General features: G+C 35.0%; 3 protein-coding genes across 4 annotated transcripts; 1 reads left to right on the forward strand and 2 right to left on the reverse strand.

Annotated features, from left to right (window-relative positions):
* Positions 1-570: 570 nt before the first annotated feature.
* LOC104897856 (serine/threonine-protein kinase VIK) lies at positions 571-10,734 on the forward strand. Of its 2 annotated transcripts, XM_057395492.1 has the most exons (12): positions 928-1,067; positions 1,950-1,989; positions 2,141-2,215; positions 3,147-3,263; positions 3,937-4,031; positions 4,154-4,274; positions 4,389-4,468; positions 8,076-8,135; positions 8,338-8,459; positions 8,556-8,641; positions 8,721-8,836; positions 10,120-10,734. In XM_057395492.1, exons 3-12 carry the CDS (start codon positions 2,177-2,179, stop codon positions 10,244-10,246), a joined length of 963 nt encoding a protein of 320 aa, XP_057251475.1. In that variant the 5' UTR covers positions 928-1,067; positions 1,950-1,989; positions 2,141-2,176; the 3' UTR covers positions 10,247-10,734. The 2 variants fall into 2 exon arrangements, with proteins under 2 accessions (XP_010683115.1, XP_057251475.1); XM_010684813.4 differs by lacking the exon at positions 1,950-1,989 and having other exon boundaries at positions 571-1,067.
* A 725-nt stretch (positions 10,735-11,459) lies between these two features.
* Positions 11,460-14,608, reverse strand: LOC104897857 (transmembrane emp24 domain-containing protein p24delta9). The gene is made up of 4 exons (XM_010684814.4): positions 14,252-14,608; positions 13,924-14,133; positions 11,845-11,921; positions 11,460-11,716 (listed from the first exon to the last, which is right to left on the reverse strand). The coding sequence occupies exons 1-4, from the start codon at positions 14,453-14,455 to the stop codon at positions 11,572-11,574; spliced, it is 636 nt and encodes a 211-aa protein (XP_010683116.1). The 5' UTR covers positions 14,456-14,608; the 3' UTR covers positions 11,460-11,571.
* A 2,035-nt stretch (positions 14,609-16,643) lies between these two features.
* On the reverse strand, positions 16,644-21,757 carry LOC104897858 (hypothetical protein). The gene is made up of 7 exons (XM_010684815.4): positions 20,851-21,757; positions 20,003-20,049; positions 19,535-19,757; positions 18,954-19,120; positions 18,764-18,862; positions 17,641-18,453; positions 16,644-17,086 (listed from the first exon to the last, which is right to left on the reverse strand). The coding sequence occupies exons 1-7, from the start codon at positions 20,897-20,899 to the stop codon at positions 16,715-16,717; spliced, it is 1,770 nt and encodes a 589-aa protein (XP_010683117.1). The 5' UTR covers positions 20,900-21,757; the 3' UTR covers positions 16,644-16,714.
* Between the last annotated feature and the right edge of the window lie 189 nt (positions 21,758-21,946).

Consider the following 21,946-nt stretch of genomic DNA (forward strand, 5'->3'; position numbering starts at 1 on the left):
AATTCAAAAAAATATCTCGATTTCACGTTTAGATAGTCTTTTAACCATGACTTATGTTTAGGCCTTACCGCCTTAGGGTGTTTTCTCTTTGGCCGAAAAAGTTAAAGTTCAAGTCTAGTTAGGCCTAATCAGAAAAAAAAAACATAAGATACAATTAGAACTGATCAAGTCCAATAACACATCTCATAAACTCAGTTTAAATAAGTAAAAAAAAAAAAACACAACCAATCATTAGTCTTTCTCAAAGTTTATTTAATTACTTCAACAATATAAAGAAAATCCATTAAAAAAAACTCCATAAAAAAAAATAAGACGCGTCAACTATGATGAAATAATGAATCACCTGTAATCCTTGTGTAACAGAACTAGACAGAACAAACAAAATTCTGACAAAAGAAAATGTAAAGAAATATAAAAAGGACGAATCAAATCTAATCTAGTAAGGAAAAAAAAAAAGGAAAAAATGGAAATAAATATACAGTACTTGGTAATAACATAAATAAAGAAAAGTAAAAGGAAAAGCCAAAACAACCAAACAGAATAACGGATATCACACAAACAAATCATTCCACTTCCGCGTCTTCCTTCTTACTTCTTTCTCTCTCCTCTAAATTTCTTCTTCCACACTCACAAATTTCCAAAAATCCCTCACTTTTTTTTTTCTTCTCTGATTTCACTGATTCATTCATTGATTGATTCAATTTGGACCGTTTGATTCGCCGGAGATTATGAGCGACGGCGGAGAAAGCTCTTCGGGATCAACCGGAATGGACGTCGGAGCATCGCCGGCGCCATTACCGCCGACGGCGAACAAAGGAGGTGAGAAGCAAAAGGAGAAGGAAAAAGCTAGGGTTAGCAAAACTTCGGCGATTTTATGGCATGCTCATCAAAACGACGCCGCTGCGGTGCGGAAGCTTCTCGAAGAAGATCGTACTCTTGTTAATGCTAGAGATTATGATAATCGAACTCCTCTTCATGTTGCGTCGCTTCATGGTTGGATTAATGTTGCTCAGTGTTTGATTGATTTTGGCGCTGATGTCAACGCTCAAGATCGCTGGAAAAACACCGTATAATATATAATTTTCTCTCTCTTTCATTAATTTCTTACTTCGTTTCAGGAATTCACTGCTTTTAGTTATGATTTTGGAGTTAATGAGGTTGAATTTGACGAATTTTGTTGGTGGTTTTAATCTCGGAATTTTAGTTGTGATTGTGATTTTGAACTTCAGTAGAGCAAAATGAATTTGTTGCGAGATTTTGTTACTTTGATGTATGTGTTGTATGATGGCATGTAGTGCAAGAAGATGATCGTAGAGTTCTTAGACATGCTTGATCACATGACTTTTTAGGAAGTCTCCATAATTTATTGGGAGTGTAGTACTATTTAAGCAAACAATATTGTTTCTATGTTTGTAATGTGAAGTAAGATTACCTCTTCATAGTGTAATTTTTTTGGTGTAATTGACACAGGAAATATCGTGAATTCGTAGTTACGTGGCTTTATTGTGATGAAATCTTCAAAGGGCATAAACATTTGTTAATGGAGGATTATGGTTCCTAGGTTGATTTTGGACTAATGCGTGTTCTTTCCTGAAAATTTTCTTGTATCTGCTTCAAAACCGAAAGTTAAGAGATTGCATCTACCAGTAAAGAGCTTTCTATCAATTTTTTTTTTTTTGGGCACAGGTCAACCTAGAGAGTACTTGTTTCACCAAACACCTTACCATATAGTGCTAGATAAAGATGAACACTCACCCTTTTTTATGAACGTTATGATTAGCATGTGGATTTTGGTTAAATTGGTTCTATTCGTTTTGAGTCGTAAGACTGCAGAGCCTTTTTATAGTTGCATTGGCAAAGCTGCATTTATCTGCCTGTCCTCTTAAGTTGCTTAGGACAAAGCCTAATTACAAGCATTGGTTTAATCCCATAATGATAATATGGTACAGGAATTGGTGAAATTTGACCCATTTTATTGGAGCTTGGACGGTAAAATTCTTGACGCCTAGGTTAAAGCGTCATTCTGATTGCATGTTAAATTTTGTATTTGTTGTTATTTCCTCCATTATAAAGATTTATTTGACTCACTAAGAATAACTAGTTGGATTGCACTTAATTATAGCTTTTTGGTTCATGACAGCCTCTAGCGGATGCTGAAGGTGCAAAAAAACATGGAATGATCGAGCTTTTGAAGACATATGGTGGTTTATCTTATGTAAGTTAATCTCTTGCATTTCTATGTACGACTTCAATTTTATGTAGTAGGTAGTGGCTATCCCTTGGTCCATGTGTTATTAATTTGGAAGTGGAAGTACTCCTTCCATCCTTGCTTAAAGCTAGCAATAACTACCATTGAGCTCACGCACAGAGATTAAGGAGGGAGAAAAAGTATAGAAAGGAAGTGGATAAAAGTAGAATGTTAACTTTGAGTTGAGACTTGGGACATCTTTTATGGTTAATGTTTATTTTGAAGTGGGGCTTAGGGAGTTTACATCATGTTTTGTTTTGCTTCAGGCTAGAGATTCCGGGGTTTTCATCATATGTCTTGCAATAACAATTTATCTCATGGACGATGTTTGGTGAATTTGTGCATTATTTGTCCTAATTTTTAGCTTGAAGCATTTTAGTAGTGGACTTATGTCCTCTAAAAGATCATTAGTTCACATTTAGATCCCTCTTTGATGATACATCAAATTTTTTCATGACATCAAATTGCCTAGACTTTGGGAGTCTCGACGGGTAGAAACTAGAAAGTAGTTGTATATTTCGAATTATGTGAGTGCAACAGGATATCTTATTGGAAGGTGATAACTGTTGTGTGTACACTATAAATTATAGAGAATAATCTCCTCTTGTGTATTTTATGCTGTCATCAGGATTAACATATGAGAACTCAGATTTGCAATTTGCTTAATTGCTTTTCTTTTTGCAACTAATAAATTACATATGTGATGAAGTTTTTTGACTCATTACTTTGTTCTTTCAAATGCATCAATGGTCTGAACCATGATGTACTCATAAGCCTATTTAGTATGCCAGTGTTACTATTTTGAGCCTTTCGTTGGCTGATCTATTATATATCCGCTGTGTCAGGAAGCATGCCTACTGGTCAAGATTCATAGTTTCTGAGTAATTTGAACTTTCAGGGACAAAATGGAAGCCATTTTGAACCAAAAGCTGTTCCCCCGCCCTTGCCAAACAAGTGTGACTGGGAGATCGATCCTGCTGAGCTGGACTTTTCACATTCAGCAATAATTGGAAAGGTGTGATTTATGCATTTCTTTTAGATCATCTGTAATCAACTAATTATATCCTGTGATCATTAAGGTTAATTTTTATCTACTTCTTTCTTAAACAAATTTATATTTTTTGAAAAATAATTAATCCTCATCTCAGACACTTTTCTGTCATATTTTACTTTTGCTTTTCTTCTTTATTTTCTGATTCAATGTATCAGCTCTCATTTTGATGTCATCATTGTGTAAGACAATGATAAAACTGGGTGAAATTTATTTATGATAATTTGCAGTTCCGCAGTCTTCAATTTAAGGTCGTTGGATAAAGGTTATGGCCTATGGGTGACCTTGTATGTAGTTTATCTGTGCCCAACCTCTCCAAGATCATGCTTAGAAGTTGGGGGCAATGAGATAAGTTAGGGGTTAAAATAAGGTGGTTGTTGGTTCTTGATCAAGGGGGAACCTATAAAGTGTAAATAAGTAAGAAAATTATTGCAGGCGGAAACAGTATCTGAACATCAGGAAGTCCTATGAGTGGCTGGTTATTAGCATGTATCTACCTTAAACTCTTTTTTGTCATGTCATTGGCTTCCAGCTCTCTGATGCATATGCATCTGCAGATGGTGGCTTATGTTATGGACTACTTTCTAGTACTCTTTTGACTTTTTATCCCCTTTTGATAATAGTGTACTTCATGCAGGGATCATTTGGTGAGATCTTGAAAGCCTACTGGCGAGGAACTCCAGTTGCAGTCAAGCGCATACTTCCATCTCTTTCAGATGATAGACTGGTTATGTGAGTTCAAAATTAAAAGATAGCATTTCCCAGATAAGCATATGATTTTAACATTTTTAGGATATTTTTTATGATGATCCAACTTGTTTACTTATTTTTCCATTCCATATCTGCTTGTTCAGTCAGGATTTTAGGCACGAGGTCATTTTACTGGTGAAGCTTCGTCATCCTAACATTGTTCAATTTCTTGGAGCTGTTACTGAGAAAAAGCCCTTAATGTTGATCACTGAGTATTTGCGAGGGGTAAATTGATGCACATAATATTTGTATTCGAGTTTTTTAATTACGGTCAAAAGAACTTGCTTCAGTTACATGTGACTAGATTGATTGTTATGCTCATCCTTGTTCATATTGTAGGGCGATCTTCATCAGTACCTTAAAGAAAAGGGAGCTCTTAGTCCAACAACAGCTATAAATTTTGCATTGGACATTGCAAGGTATTCTGAAGCTTTTTTCAGTAGCAATTACTTTTGTTCTTTTCATATCTGTAGTATTCATGGACTGCTAGACAAAGTGGGCCTTTGCAGAAAGGTGTTACACGATTTAGATGTTTACTATTAATGTTCGTTCCATGGATGTAGTTGACTGTTGCTAATCACCTTAAGCAATGTGTTGGAAGGAGAAAGGATTGAAGGGAAAATAATAGCTTAAGGAGTATTAATATCTAAAAATGATATAATTTTATAGGATAGTGGTTCATTAAATTAGCTTTCTTCAGTGCCTAATTGTCTTTTGTTACATTGATTCTCAATTTGTCAGTCTCTTCTAGCATTTTGTCATTAGTAAATTATACGGCTGATACTGAAAAAAGTTCTATTTTTTTTGTTTTTTTAGAAACTAGTTACTGATATGGCTTCTCGACCAAGTTGGTATCTTTACATTTACAGACGATTGCAAGGCCTTTACTTCTAGCTATGTCAGTTAGATTCCTCTTGGATCCATTTCTTAATTTTTCTACAATAAAGTGGTCCAAAATATAGCTGTTTCATTGGAGTTTACGTAAACCTAGTCAAATCTGATACCAGTAACCAAGAGCCCTGGCAGAATGCTCACCTGCTTGTCAGGCATTACATGATACAAAAGTTCTATGCTGATATGAGAGCCACCAATGGTAGTGCCTTTAGCTGTATGTGGCTCTCTATATTAAGGTTATCATCTTGTAGAGATGCAGAACGGTCTTTGTCTCTTTGATGATGCGTATTTCACTGTTTCTTATATATATATATATTTTTGCTAGTTTATGGTTCTGTGTGAGAGTTATAATCCATATCTAACAGTTATATTTCTGAAAGGGGTTAGAGTATACTAATTCATGTCCTATTGGAAAATATATTCTATGGAAAAGAGTTTCGCTTTTTAGTTCCACTGCCTATCAGAAAAAGAAGTTATTTGCTTTCACTGACATTGGAAAACCACTCACTTCTCTTTCCTCCTATCCCCATACACCATTTTCCATTTGGAGTTTTTCATTGGAAGCCTGACTTGATCTTCCCTAGTTGAGTGGGAAGTGGATATGTTGGAGAAAGTTGCACAAGAAGAAAAAAAAAAAAGTTACACAAGAAGCAAAAAAGAGGAGGACGCAACATAATGGAGGGACTGAAAATGTGTATAATTTACTCTGAAGACTAAAGAGGGGGTCAGAAAAATTGAAATTTGTATCATATAGGAATGTCGTATGTATCCCATGTTGTCATAGGTTCATAGTTGTACAGTTTATTTGAGGATCATAGAAGGCTGACTCTGTGTACTCTTTCCTTCTGCCTCTTCTTTGACCCAACCTACCATTTTGAGAGCCTCAATGAGTGTGCTTTATGTGACCAAACTACCATATACAGATTTTCTGTATTATATGTTCCACATGTGCAACTCCCACCTCTCTTCTCATGATCAAAGCTGCCACATTTTTGTCTTGGCTACTTTCATTTGTTGTTATTTCTGGTTAATTTGATGACTATTAGACTGTTCTTTCTGTCCCATAATTATTGTCTGGTACACTATTTACCCTAAAATTATCTTCCAGTCACGTACTTCAGTAAAAGTTTTCAACCCTCCCAGTCGAAGTGGGTCCTCTGTTATCTCTCTCCATCATGTTAATACTCAAAAAGTCTATCTTCTCTGAGTCCAATTACTTTAATCTGTTATTCACACTTAACCACTTTTTGGCCTACCCCTTACCAGTCTTCTTGATATCAATGGCACATAGGGAGTTGAAATCTTGATAGCCTTTTTTATAGTTCTATGGCGCTCCTCCCTTCTGTTTGGATTATCATATATATTAACCCCTGCCCTTGGTCCATCAAACCAAGATACTTTGTTCATCCTGCTTTGTCAATCTTAAATGAGTAGTCCAAAGGTTATATTTACATAATTTAACTGATAAGTGACAACTATTTATAAACCAGGTTGATCTGAAATGTACAACTATATTTGTCGGATCCATCTTCAAAAGTAGTTTTTGGACACATTTCTTTTTAAAATAATTTTATATGCTAATTTTAGCTCAACTTGGCAAGTCTCTTCCTCTTTGCAAGAGTAATGGATTGTATATGTTGTATGCATTGAGATGGATGTGTGGGGACATCTTACTTATATGCTGTATCGACTACTTTTCTCTTTGCAGTAGTACTATCACAATAGTCTATTTAGCAACACATAGCGTGTTATCTGCTGTATGCAGACGATACTGTGACATATGGATGAATAACGGATGAGACTAGAGCTATAGACTTGATACTGAGTTGGAGTTATGGAGTTTAAAGTTAGAACACCTAGTGTTTAGACTGAGTTGTAATTCAAGAATTGGGATTATAGCTTATATATATTCTCCCTCCGTTCTCTAACTTCTACTCACTCAAGATATTTCAATAACCGAGGAATATAGGAAAAGGGACCATCCATGTGTCTTTTAGTTGATTTTAAGGTGAAAAGACTAGAAGTGAGTTTGATGTTGTGGGATATTGGAGGATAAACGAGGAAAGAAGTTAAACAAATACGGAATAAAGCAAAGATGAGTAGAACTTAAAAGAGCGTATGTAAATGGAAAGCGAATGAGAATTAGGAACTTAAAGGGAGTACTTTTTCTAACCTTCTCTTCTTATTTTGTGCATAAATAAAAAGTTGTCTATAATATTTTTGGAACCTTATCTTGTTACTTTTTAGAACATTTATATTGTTTATAATATGAGTATACTTTATCTTGCATGAATTTAAGGGTTTCAATATGCATAGCAATTTTAGAAACTGGTCATTATAGCTAATATGGTGAATTAGTATTATGGATGTCGCAGTGTTTTAAAATCATATGTTATTGAATGGGAGGTTACATAACGTCGCCTTTACATAATGGGATGGCCTTGTTTTTGTCCCATGGTGCTGATATATTCATCAATCACGTTTACTAAATTAAAGCTATCGGAAGGTATTGGAAGGAGTTTGTTCTTTTTATTTGGGCTGCTTGTTGGTTTCGACTTAATCTGCTGTTACTCTGTGTTGCCTTTTGGACTATATTTCCCTATGTTATTCCTTTTTTTTTCTTTTGAAAAAGAAAATACTTCTTATGTATGATTCCATTTGAAAATCGAGGCTAATATTTTGGAGGTTGGGCTGGGAGGAATGGTCCCCTTTACATCAGAAGATTTTTTGTTCTCTGTCTTGTTAAAACAGATTGTTGTAATGTATCAAACCTAGGGAAAGGGGCACTTTTGGTATTGCATAATTAGTTAGTTTTAATAGTAGCTTGTAGAATAAGTTAGAGAGTTAGTGAGAGAAATCATGTTGATAAGAAAATTGGGTGAGCTTTTAAGAGTTGAATGGGAGAGAACAAGCCTCTCAAAAGCTTGTAATTATCATCTTATTTTACTGTTCTTCCAGAAATTATCAATCAAAGTTCATCTTACATATATATCAGTTTTTTAAATCCAGTCCAAGCTATGTCAGTTCATTACAATTGTATTTTATAAAGATTCATCTATTTGCTTCCTCATGCAGCATTATGTGATCTGATAACCATGCTAACCTGACTTGTTTAATTGTTATTTTTTGCAGGGGAATGGCTTATCTGCATAATGAACCTAATGTCATAATCCACCGAGATCTAAAGCCAAGGTCGGTGCACTTGCAGTTATTTGCCTCTCTCTCTGTTTGGGGTGGGGGATTGGATTGCTCGTACTTATCAAAAAAATTCACGATGTGCTGCATGCTATTTCCTTGCATGCCTCTAAGTTCAAGAAGATTGTCGCTGACTATTTGACACTCATGTGACTCGTCCACATGCTTGATAACCTTTTTGATTTTGCGATGGTTTCAGGAACGTGCTCTTAGTCAACTCTAATGCTGATCATTTAAAAGTTGGAGACTTTGGACTAAGCAAGCTCATCAGAGTTCAGCATGCTCATGATGTGTACAAATTGACTGGCGAGACAGGAAGCTGTGAGTGTTCTCACTGTTCTGTACTTGTGGGTTTGATGGGATATTATTCATGCGATCACTAATTGTTCTTCATCATTTGATTGATTAAAAAAACAGACCGCTATATGGCTCCTGAAGTATTTAAGCATCGGAAATATGACAAGAAGGTTGACGTTTTCTCCTTCGGCATGATATTGTATGAGGTGAGTTCATTGACATGTTACAGTAAAAAATTGTTCCGCCTATCCTTATCTGATGGAATAATCTTGCAACTTTTCTCAGATGATTGAAGGAGAGCCTCCATTGGCAAGCTATGAACCATACGAGGCAGCAAAATATGTGGCTGAAGGACACAGGCCTACGATTAGGTCTAAAAACTTTGTCCCGGAACTGAGAGAGTAAGTTAAAGTGCAAATATATGAAGATTGATTGAAATTTCTCCACCACATCTATGTACGATGTGACCTTGAAAAATTTTCGTCTTCCGAGATTCTGTTTCTGATCTTTTTACTGACTACATTAGTTTGTAAATAACTCCCTTTCCCCGACAATGATTTCCACACTTCTGTTAAAGAGATGTCCCAAGTTGCTTTTCAGCTTTCTCTTTTGAGTTGAAAAAACAAACCTTTTTTATCACATCAATCTTTTTTTAATCTTTCCACATCCATCCACTTATTTTCTTCTCTTTATCTAAGAATCATCTTTAATTCTGCTTTTGTAAGCACTCTCATTTTCTTAAGAAACTGCTATGAAGCCTAGAAAGAGTAGAAACCTACGGGACTTGTAGTTCCACGTGTAGAAGCCCGGAATGTATTTGTGCTAATGAAGCTCGGAAATGATCGGGACCTAAGATTTTCCCATTTCAGAAACATTTCTGTTTGCGAAACCCCAATAGTGTATGCCACATAGATGAAATACCTACCATGTCTTATGCCTCACACCCTCACCTATATCTACCCTCAATAGTGTGCCAAACCCTATTGTGTGGAAACATTTTGGTACAGAATAATTTATCGAACCTGATGGTAGAAAGCTTTGGGTTGGACCATGTGACTGGAATTATTTTTGCAAAGCTGCTTTTTAGTCCTATGAGAAAGTGAACCCCCCCCCCCCCCAACCCCAAAAAACCCCACTTAGACACATCCTCCCTCTTTTTTTTTTTTTTTTGGTTTTTACCCTAAGGACTCCATTATTTTTTCACTATCTGTCTAATTAACCAAATGTTAGCACAATTTAGCATGCTTTAAAATTTATGTTGTCGTCTTTGGTCATAAATCATGACAATGCTACAATTTTTTTTTTGGGTATGTTGTGTATTTTATTACCTTTTCCTTACAATTGTTTTTTTTAAGAATGTTTTTTTGGGGTGGGAGGCGGGGTGGAGAGAAGGGACATTGCATGATTGGGGTATTGGCCTTGATTCTTTGAGTAAATATACATGTAATGTTCTAGTGTAGTCTCTGTCATTAAGAATGTTTTTTTGGGGTGGGAGGCGGGGTGGAGACTGGAGAGAAGGGACATTGCTGATTGGGGTGTTGGCCTTGATTCTTTGAGTAAATATACATGTAATGTTCTAGTGTAGTCTCTGTCAAAAAAAAAAAAAATTTGTTCTAGTGTAGTTTCTGTCAATTATTGGTTTTTCCATCTATGATGATCAATTCTTTGTTGGTATTCAATACAGGTTAACTGAACTGTGTTGGGCTGCTGACATGAACAATAGGCCTACCTTCTTGGAGATTCTTAAGAAACTTGAGAAAATAAAAGATAATCTTCCAGCAGAGCATCACTGGCACTTCTTTTCTGGATGACAAACTCTGCATTATTGAGCTCGTAGTCTGACGACTTGCTTATTTTTTTTACCATCACTGTCGATTGTTCGTTCATACTCACATCCGCTGTGCAAAACTGGCTCAAGGTATCACCATTTCAAGCTTTATCAATCCCTTGATTTTGTTTGAAGGGTGTAACACCTGTTTATTAGCTACCATCATTTGAACATTATTTTTTAAGTCGGGTCATTAGCTAGCATGTCCAATTCTAGCCAATGCACCTTGTTCAAACATTATAGGGTTTCTATTACAGATCTTCAGTCTCATTTTTGTATCGCTTTGGTGGGGTTAGATTATTACGTGTTTGGTGTTGTATTCACATTTGAAAGTTCAAATTTTTTTTCCCCTTCCTGTAAATTGTACTATTTGTGTCGTATGTTTGTAATTTCTCGCTTTTTTTTCCCTTTTCTCATAGGCTTTGTAAATGACCTATTCTAATGGAAATTGAAAAATAAGCGTTTCCAGCACCTCCTAGTTTGTGTTGTGTAATTGCAGAAGAATTTATTTTCCCCTGCTTGCTGTTATCATCGTATCTATTGGACAGCGGGAAATGGCTCTGTATTGTTCTCATTTCCCCTAAACACCAGACTTCAACATCACGAGAAGACCTATCGGATTTATTTGCTGCACTACAAGATCACTACAGATCGTAGTATTTCTGTATGCTTTTGGTTAGAAAATCGTCAATTGCTGTTCGTTGCATAATGAAATGTGTTTTATGATTGTTGATTGAGATATTATTGGCAAACAAGGGAGCTTATGTAACAATGGAAAAGAGACCGCGATCATTTTATAGACTGGAGTGATATCGCATATTTGGAAGGCAATCTCTTTTGGAATGAACGATAGGTCACAAGTTCGAATCCCCCACCCCTTCTTTGTACTTTGTACCACCTTCGTGGCTCATATGGATAAAAAAAAAAAATCAAGTGCTATAACGCTTAAAATCTTCTGGCCTTCAAAAGGAAGCTGGCCAATATATGAGTCCAGTTCTAAGCACATAAACTAAGCGAATAAGAAAATCAATCGACACTCTATGGTTGCATCGCGTGGTTGATAGCAAGATAGCCAAGAATGCATGCTATGGTCCTGTGAACAAGGCATGCTGATATTGGGGAGCCCCATGTATTTATATATAACTTCTTTAACAATTAAGACTAACAATTAAACTGAGAATGAGAAAATTGTCAAGAATCTTAAAGAGGAAAACATGTAGATATTTCAAGTGGCTTAACTATTTCAATTTCATTACAGTCGAGAAAATTTTACAATAAAAAATAAAAAGTTGAAAATTGTTAGCTAACTTAAAGCAACTTTTTTCTCTCAAAGAAACTCTTCAAGTGCCACACTTGTAAGCCCGCGACGGATAGGCAAATAACAAGTGAGAGGAAACTCAACCAATACATTCTGGAATTAGTTGTTCTGTTCAAAACTTGCATCTCTTCTTCCCTGTGGAGATATCAAATGGGAACCTTATTAGCAACAAGATTTATTTATAGCAGAGAACACTTAAGAAGACAAAGCTTCCTTTAATAACCTCCTCTTAGTTTAGCTGAGGAACAAAAGAGAAAGCTTACCTATCACGAAGGTAGAACATTTCCTCGTGAATAGAATTTACAGTATCCATTAGCTTCTTTAACTCTAATTCCATAACCTGGTAAAAAAAAATTTGTTCAATCACTTATCTATTCAGTAACTAAGCTTCGTAACATGAAGCAAATGTACAAACAAAACTATGTCAAATTTCATCATTGAGAGTTGAGACACAGGCTCAATCAAAGTTTATAAGAATAAATGGACACAAAAGTAATACAACCCAAAATATGAGGAAGTACTAGTTTCTGTCTAGTCCCAACTCCACATCAGAGCACTGTTGCAGCATAAAATAGGGAAAAAAAATAAAAGATGTCTCAATTGGTACCCAGAACCCTCTTCAAATTGGTACTCTCCCTCCATAGCCTGTCCTGTTTCCTCCAAAGGATCAACCCCCCACACACCTTCCCCCACCCTGAAAAAAGTAATGGCATACTCTGCACGTGTTGAGATAACTTGCCATATTAATTATCCAATGCTGTAACCTTTCCCATGTTAAGCTTTGGGGCAAACAATTCGTTGCTTAGTTCGAGCATAAGCAAAAAAAAGATAATGCCTCACAACCATACACAAAAGCCACTAGACAATAATTGAGGGAAGAAGACATCCCGCAACAAATGCAGCAGTGATTATAAAAGTTTTCTTCCCTCATCTTCCTTTCTATTCAAACAAGACAAAATGTTTGTTCTTCTCCCCCCCTCCCTTTCCTTCCTAAATCTGTATCCAAACAAAATGTTACTGAAGTTAGTTCGAACATGACAACTTTCACCCAATTCAAATTTCATTCACTCAGTTCAACTTTCCCTCAAAATGTAACAAAACATGATTCAGTCAAAAGCATACATATCAAAAATAAAGTAAGGGCACATTCAGCATGATACATAAAAAGAGACAAGAGCTTCAACCGACAACTTGATGTTCTCAAAACTTCTATCAAGTAAACACAGTAGGACAACCCCCCCCCCCCCCCCGGCGCAGCCAGAGTGAATCAGCAAGGAGAGAGATCCACTTTATCCATGAAGTGAGGGAAGAAAGATATCAATGTAACAATGCTGATCGCTTTCCATTTAAGCTAGAAATTTCAACTATAGGTCTATGTCAGGAAAATTCCTGTATTGCTCTGCCCGTATCCTTCTTCATTTGGCTTTTGTAAGAATTGGTATAAATACAATAGTAAAATAATGTAACCCTCTCTTCAGAGTTCAGGCTCTAGCAAGATTCTAACTCAGAATTTCTACTTTACATCACTCATATCTCACAAGCGACCATCAGGCAAAAGGTCAATTGTACTCCTCTTAACTAGAGGCAATAGAAAACTCATCAGAGGGGCATTTAAGTGAACTGAAGAACATCCCTTGAGTTACATAATACAGATCCATTTAGATAAAAAAGTGTGGCAAGACTAACATTGGAAACCCACCAATTTCTTGAGCAATGGTCAACAAAAAATTTCTTCTAACACATAGATAAGTATATAACAGTCATCACTCGACAAAAAAAAAACAATAAATACATAAATGAAAACAGAAAGAAACAAGCTCAAGACATTCTATCACCAATACAACCCAAGTCACGAACTGCAAAAATACCAAAATAAGAATCTTGAAAAGCCTCGCCTGCATTTTCCCTCATCACAGCATAATTCACATATAAGAAACATAAAACGGTCGTTACAACTGTTTAAAAGTCACTCAACTCAAATTACCATAACAAACACAAAAATAAAATTTAAATCACCTATGCCCTTAATTCAACCTTGGTCTAGCCACAAAAATGTGGCTACATCATATTCGATTCCGAACCTCATGCTTAGATATAAGTGCCCTGCCAAAGGAAACCTCAATCACCACCTAAAGCTCACAACTTTGGATTTATATAAACCCCCACCAATCTCCATCATCAGTTCATCATCATCATTCTACTTCATGCCATTATCTAAACTCTAGCTACCTCAAAACTCAATAATCACATAAATTACAATACAAAGAGCATACGTTAAGCATCAATAACTTCAAATGTCAAAGATTGAACAAACAAACAAATCAAAAGAAATTGAAAATTACCTCAACCGATCCCTTTTTAACAACACTACCCCAATCTTTAGCAGCAACACCAGTCTTCCAATCAAAATCTATAGTCACAGTAACAGAAGGATTATGTTCTGGAGTCCAAAAGCACGCCATATAATCCCCAGTCTCAGCTGCGGTAAACGCAAATTGTCCTGTTTCAACATGATCTGCTGTGTGATAATTATTCCCATACGACGACGTCACCTACAAACTCAAATCAAATCAAAATTAGGGTTTTTTTTTCAATTCCACAAAATCAACCCTTTTTTTATAATTTCAATTGTCCCCGAAGAAATCGATTTCAAGGATGAATAAAAATTACCCGAACAGTGACTTTATGAGTTTCTGGCAACGGAATTCCTTCATTGGGATTGACGATGTGGTACTTTCCAACGGTCATGGAATTAGTCCTGATGTCCTCGGAAATGCATTTTGTTTGGCCTGATAGAAGATCAAATCGTAGAGATTGAGAAAGATTTAGCAAAAACCCTAGAATTAGGATAATTTGCAGTGATTTCCGTAACATTTTGAAATTTTTTTTGTTGAAAGATTGAGATATTCTTCTCTCTCTTCTCTATTACAGCGCCTGGAATTTTTGCGATGAAATCGCAGTCGATATAGAGAGGAGAGAGAGAGAGAATGAAACGAAGGAGAAGAGAAGAGAGTCAAAGGAGGTGTTTGGAGAGTTGAGTAATTAAATTTGTGAGAAGACGTGATTGGAAGTTGGATGTTCATTTGCTGATGTGGAGGCCCCTTATTGGAAGGAATACGTTTAATGGAGGAGGTTTTTTTTTTAAATTTATTTAGGTTATTTTTGTGTTGATTTTTTTTTTAGTGTGGTGAAACTTGGAAGAGGTGGGAGGTCATGAAAGGATTTTGACTTTTTTTTTATTTGATGAAATTTAGTTAAATTCACCTTAAAAGAAATTTTCCATTTGATGAAATTTAATTAAATTCATCTTAAAGAGATTTAATTTAGTAAAAATATTTTTAGAAAAAATAAGTTTAGTTGCAAAGAAGACGATAATAATGTATAGTACAACAATACATATTAACTAAAGTATGTCTTTTTTTAGCAATAATGACATTACACATGTTTTCAGACAAGACAAGTAAAGTAGTTGTTGACTCGGACGACTCCATATATCATTTACCAATGTAAATTTGAAGTGTTAAATTAAACACTTGCAAGAAGTGAAAAAAAAAGTTGTAGATATTGGATTGTGCTCGTGAAATAATCTTCCGATTCTTTTAAATTTCTACATAGTAAATTATAATATGATTATTGATCAGTATAATTTTAGACTTCAAGAGAGTATATAATATATATATATATATATATATATATATATATATATATATATAGAAGTGAGTTCATATGAGAATGCATACTTATATGAGAAATGAAAATGAATTTTACACGCTATAACTCTTATGAATAACTTATGTAACTCTAATGAAAAAGTGATGTAACTCCAAAAACAAAATATTTGAAGAAAAAAAATTCAAAAAAAATAAATTTTTTTTTGAATTAAAATTTTTTTAGAGTGATATAACTCTAATGAATAAGTGTTGTAACTCTAAACCAATCGTGTGGTTGAGATTCATTCTCATTTCTCATGTAAGGAGCATTCTCATGTGATATATATAATTACAAAGACTATAATAAAACCTTTTTTTTGAAATTTAGGTTCATGTGTGTGATTAAATAGTGTAATGGCGTTAATTAGGGAGGTTATAAAAATTTTAAGAGTTTTTTTAATAATATAGTAGTACTGAAAAGTAGAACAGATTATTATTACCATTAGATTGATGAGTATTAATATATACATTTGTACTTAATTATCTTTAAATGAGAAATATTATGTTGTCTTTAAATTTTTTAGTTTCCTGCAAACCCGATGTAGGTGGCAAGTTCAAAAGAAATTTAAGTTGTCCATATAGGCGATCTTAAGAAAGAAAAAAAACATAATATAATATGTCCTTGCCCTCTATGAAGGCAAGATGTACTTCTTACTTCTACGAGAATGTTGGGTTTTTTATGAGTCACTCGAATGGGTATCAGATGGTTGGTTTGGATCTTTGATGGGTATCGAGCAAGCAAAAGGAGTGACTATTAGTAGTAGCAGTATTGCACTTTTACTCGAGCTATGTTGGCGAGCCACATGAGCTACCAAGTATGTGGGCCGTAACTTTTGAGATAGTTGGATGTAAATAATATGTCTCCTCAATGATTATTGTGGGAGGTAAGTAATTATATCCTTTAATGCTTTTCTTAGATGTAAGTTATAGTATATATTTTTGTTTCCCATAAAAACCAAAAAGTGATGGTAGAATAGTTGGTTAATGGGTTTAAATTACAAATGAGAGGTTGCGTAATCGAGTCTTCACGTATATGCAACGTGGCATTTGTTTGCATTAATTTTTTTTAGATATATATATAGATAGGGCAGCATAATTTCTCTCTAAACAATGTCACTCCGTCTCCTTTGACTATTGCCTTGCTAAATATTGATCCAAATTTAAAACCAACTTTAAATAGTTAACTCATTTTGGTTTCTTTAGGTGCCTCTTCTGAGAGAAGGGTGCCATAACTTTTCTTCTTGTACCTTTTAAACAATATAGTCATAATATTACAAGATACATAAACTTGCTGAAGGTACATTAACTTGAAAAGATATATGATAATCTGATACAGATCAGTAATCATGAAATATTACAAGATCTAAAATGTTATTCTATATTTCCAGAATTCTTGTAGCAAATATCAATCGCATTTAGTCATTTACATACATAAATGAGAAACAAATGAATCATCAAGCTGAACATTCACAAAGTTAACTGAATTTTCAGTCACCTCCAGCTTCAACTTCACATAAGAATTTGTTTCAGAATGGCTTACAGTAACTTCATAATCACCATGAAACAACTTAACTTCAGAAATTCCTTGTTCATTAGCTGAAATTTCAAATGTTTTTGAGCTTGAAAATTCCGCGATCAGCTTATCAACTACATCTCCATTTGGTGTGTTGTTGAAGTTTTGATCAGTCAAGCACATCTTGCACTCATTGCTGAATGGTGAAGTTGGCCATATCACAATTCCTTTAACACCGGGATGTGAATATCCCTCCCTCAAAACTTCCTCCAGATACTTTGCCTGCGTCCACAAATAGTTAAGGGTATGACATGATCTTATAGACCTTTTAGAACAGTTGTGACATCAGGAAATTAATATATAGCAGAAAGAGACTTCTTATTCCGAAGATTAAATTGTATATGAGACTGTTAATGATAGAGTATTAAACTATCCATGGGACTCCAACCATCAGCTTAAGTTTTCAGTTGAGTTGTTCCTTTGACATGGTATCAGAGCCAGCGTGACATAAAGGTCACGGGTTCAAATCTCATCCACCCCCTCCTTTCTAAGTGGAATTAGCGTCAGGTATGAGGGAGACACTCCAACCATCAGCTTAAACTTTTGATTGAGTTGGTCTTTTAACAGTTAAGGTCAAAATGAGTTTATGTATCAGATGGTTTGCTCTCAATATCAGGCGTTAAAGACCTTTTGCTAGTAACTTACCTGAATCATATAGACATATAGTCTACAAATTCTACTTACTATGAATAAAGGTTCTTTCATAACAAAACTCAAATATAAAAGATGCACATATTCTCTACTTGTACTAACAAATAAGAGATATATTCAAGTACCTGGTTCTCCCCTTTATCGACAAAGACTTCAGTGAGCCACAAAGGGAATCCCATTGAAGCTAAGTAATCCATTCCTGCTCTCATATAAGCAAGGTTGGGCTGACCAGGCACAAACCGCGATTGCAACCCTATTCCCAGAGGCAATGTTTCATTACCATTATCCCTCGTTTCCTTGTAATATGATGATATGTTCTTTAACTTTCTTGCATATTCTGCTGGTATTGATTTTTCATCTTCACTAAACTCTATAGAATTATACTCGTTCATGAACAGAATCGGCTTTTGATCAAGCTCGTATGCTCTGGCATAAAACTCTGCTGAAGCATTTTCACCTAGTTTATTCTCATAGAAGCGAAAATGCAAGTTTTCGTTCTCAACATCCCAATGAATTAATCTCCCTTTATACCTCAAAATAACTGATTTCATCCTCTTTTCAACTACTTCTTTCAACTCTTCTGAGGTAGTTTCGCCATTTATCCAAGTAGGTTGGTATCTTGGATCGTCCCAAACAATGTTGTGACCTCGAACATCAATATTGTTCTGCTCACAGAATTGTAGCATAGCATCGGGAATGGCATAGTCTTCTTCCCCTCGTGTTTTTTCTGTAAAGTACCATTTCATTTCGTTCCCAAAAGCAGTGATCGAAAATCTTGAGGCAAACCAGTTCTGGTACTTGGTGTTGTTTAGGATATTTAGGTTTATTTCACAACCCATAGGGAAGCCTGATTTTGTTCGCTTCAGAGTAATCTTTGCTCCTGCTGCTCCAATATTCTCTTTGCTTGTCGCATTAAATCTCACCTTTCGCCTTTTCACCTACATGGATTATGATCTTTGGGAATGAAAATCATAGACTAAGGCCTATTCACTTCAACTTAAAAGAATAACATTGATTAAAAAGCAAATACATTCAGTAGATATTAGTTTCACTCAGTAAAACCAAGTGTACATAAGAGAGAAGCAATAGAGAATCAGTAAAAATCAGTCTTAAACTCTTAATGAGTAGCAAAATTGGGTTTCAAGCAGTAAAACTGTAAGAGTAAGAAGTAATGAATAAGCAAAAATCAATTTAACCAATAAAAGTCAGATATACACTATGTAACTGCAATCATGTTGGTTCATTCACCTCTGTAATGGTTTTTTCTTGGTGCAATCTCCATTGCTTCTTAGTAAAAGGTTGCAAAGCGACATTATCAACCCAGATTTCAACACTTGTGTTCTTGGTCTGTACTTAAAAAGGCCAAAGACCCACATTTTTTGCATTAGCTTAAGGTACAAAAATATACTTCTATAAAACCTAAGGAGAAAAAACTTACCTCGAAAGTCAAATCGACAAGGCCTGAAAATGTTGCAACTATTCCACCTTTAAGCATGCTCCAACATCCTTGCTCAGCTATAACTGTACCTCCATGGAGATATTCACCACTAGGGCTTCTAAATTTAACAGATATTATTTCACTGCCTTCACTTAGTTGAATCCATGCTGTAAAATCAATACATTTGAATGAAATCTAATCAAGACTGGATTTTGATCAGGATAATCCTCCTACACTCGAATGTATGTGGGGTGTAACATAACAGTCGAATATCCCATACCAAAGATGTCTTGGCCTAGTGGTTAAGATTGAGGTGCTGTGAACAGGTTCGAATCCACCTCACCTTCTTTGTAATGCCTTCGTGGCTCATATGGATCAAAAAAAAAAAACAGTCGAATATCCCATAGGGTGAAACCAATGACTCATTACACAAGTAGGAAGCAAAACTATATCTTACCAAAGATGCACATTTTGGTTTTTCAAAGGATTTGCATCTTCAATAAATAGAAGGTTTATGAATTATGAGTCATAATTAGTTGAAAAACACACCTTGCTTAAATTCTTGGACAAAGGGAAGTTACCTGAAAATGCATATAGTTTGCCTTTTATAAGCTGCACCCTCTGCGAAAGGCCATCAGATGGCTGAGTTCTGTTAAGAGCTGCTATGAACTTGTTGCCATTTTTTGTTATTCGTTCTTCAATTTGCCCTTGTCCAAACACGGTCCATCCTTCAACACCATTATCGAATTCTGGATTTTGTATGATCCCTCCACCATATTGAACCTTCCAAGCTTCTTCCAAACACTTTGATCAACATGCCAGTAGGAATGGATGAATTCATGTATCACAACAACAAAGGCAAGCAACATGATGTATGAATCTCGCATGACTATATTTTTTCTTGTATATTGGTGATGAATTGTAGTCAAAGTTAATAAGGCTTGACATTAGGAAAAGCAAATTATTAATACGTAAATTAGGATAATAATGGTCTTGTTAACTGTAAGAAAATATATAGATGAGCTGATATCGTTTGGAGGACCTAGTACCTCTGTGGTTGCTGTATAGTCATATGTCAAAGCTTGCAGTGTATCCCCTGCATCAATTTAAACCAAAATATTTCAGGAAAAAACAACTCATACGACATTCACACACTATCATATCTTGCTACTTGCTACTCCCTCCGTTAATAAACCTAAGGTAATCACATATTTCGCTCTATTGCTTTGACCATTAATATCATTTATAATATACGAAGGATGTCTTAGCCTAGTGGTAAAGATTGAGGTGCTGTGAACGATAGGTCATAGGTTCGAATCTCCCCTCCCCTTCTTTGTACTTTGTAATGCCTTCGTGGCTTATATGGATCAAAAATAAAAATATCATTTAATAATATTTAAGGATATAGATTATAGATCTTCGACCTCGATATATACTACAACAGTATTTCTAATTTTCACCTTTGCAAAATGACGAAATAGGAAAGCCAAAAACTCAAAACTTTAAATAGCTAAAACATATGTAAGAAAAAAAATGGGCCAGAGCACCTAAACCTACAATGAAGAAAAAAATCAACATGACAAAATCCATACATCACTATTGTCTAATAGTTGTATAACGGGTACTCATGTGTGGTCCCTTCCCATTTTCTCAATTATTTTGGGCCTTTTTTTAGTAGACTAAGCAAATTAACAAAGTTATAGTATTTTTTTTTCCAAAAAATTTAAGGGATAGACCCAATCCTGCCCCTTTAAAAATTCGCCCCTCGCATTCTTGACTTCCTACATACAATTATACAAAGCTAAACTCCCATGAAAATGCTCTAGATATGCACAAGTAATATAATCATCCACATTAGCCATGAGAAGAGGAGGTAAAGGGGGAGAGAAAGAGAGACCTAGATATAGTAGAAAGCATGCATGCCATAATAAGAACATGGTCTTCATTTCTTGGGATAATCAAAGGCAATGAAATATTTGAGTTTAAAGGCCTGCCAATTTTCTAGGAAGTGCACTTGGAGAATGTTTAGAGTCCTTAATATATTAAGTAATTGGGTGGCTTAGAATTTGTACAAAAACAAGAAGTAAAAAGTGGATTACTGCAAGAGAAGTGGATTTTGAGTTGAAGGCACAAATATCTCACCAACCTATATATATTTGTGGCATATAGAAGAATCCATTGGAAACTTACAAGCAAAATGTGTTAGATCTTAGATGTGACATACTTCTTTTGTTCTTAATACTCGCTACACTTTTTATGATGGGAAGTTTCACATTACTTGTTACACTTCTTTTTTAGGCAATAAACTTTCTTTATCTCTTTCCTCTCACATAGGTCCCTTTTCTTCTTACTCTCTACCTCTCTTTTTTCCGAAAATTGCCTAGAAATCCGTGAATTGAGAAGTATAGCGAGTAATATAAGACGGAGGAAGTAATAAACATCTTTCATTGCTTTTATTCTAGGAATTTTTTCTCTTCTTTGGAAATGAAATGCTAGAGGCCAAACTTAGACGAGTCATTTGTTTTGATGTAAGTTGATTAAGTAAGGATTCAAAGATTCTATGATTATTACAATTTTATGAAAAAAAATAATGTCTATCTTCATTGGAGATCAAAATATCATACAATATGAGTCAGGTCAATATTGATCTACATCAAAATCATATCAAATTCGAGTTCACTTGGAGCCTTGATTAGGTAATATGTTTGAGTAGACAAGTATGTGTTCTTTTCTATAAGAATTTTTTTTATGAAGTTAGCCAAAGACCTAGTGTTTAGATCCATCATATAGTCAAATAAATGCACTCAAAGTACGCGCATCAGCCTTTTGAGATGAAAAAACCTTTACTATAAAAGGGAGACAGCTTTCCTAAAAGGATAGACAGAAACACTAAGTATTTTGTTATCTTGGATGTGGACATCTATAACTCCAACCCGATCATAAGAAACAGAAATGGTGCCAACCAATTCCGGTATTGGATCCATAAATTTTAA

Source organism: Beta vulgaris, chromosome 6 (genome assembly GCF_026745355.1).
Source record: "Beta vulgaris subsp. vulgaris cultivar EL10 chromosome 6, EL10.2, whole genome shotgun sequence".
Taxonomy (NCBI): domain Eukaryota; kingdom Viridiplantae; phylum Streptophyta; class Magnoliopsida; order Caryophyllales; family Amaranthaceae; genus Beta; species Beta vulgaris.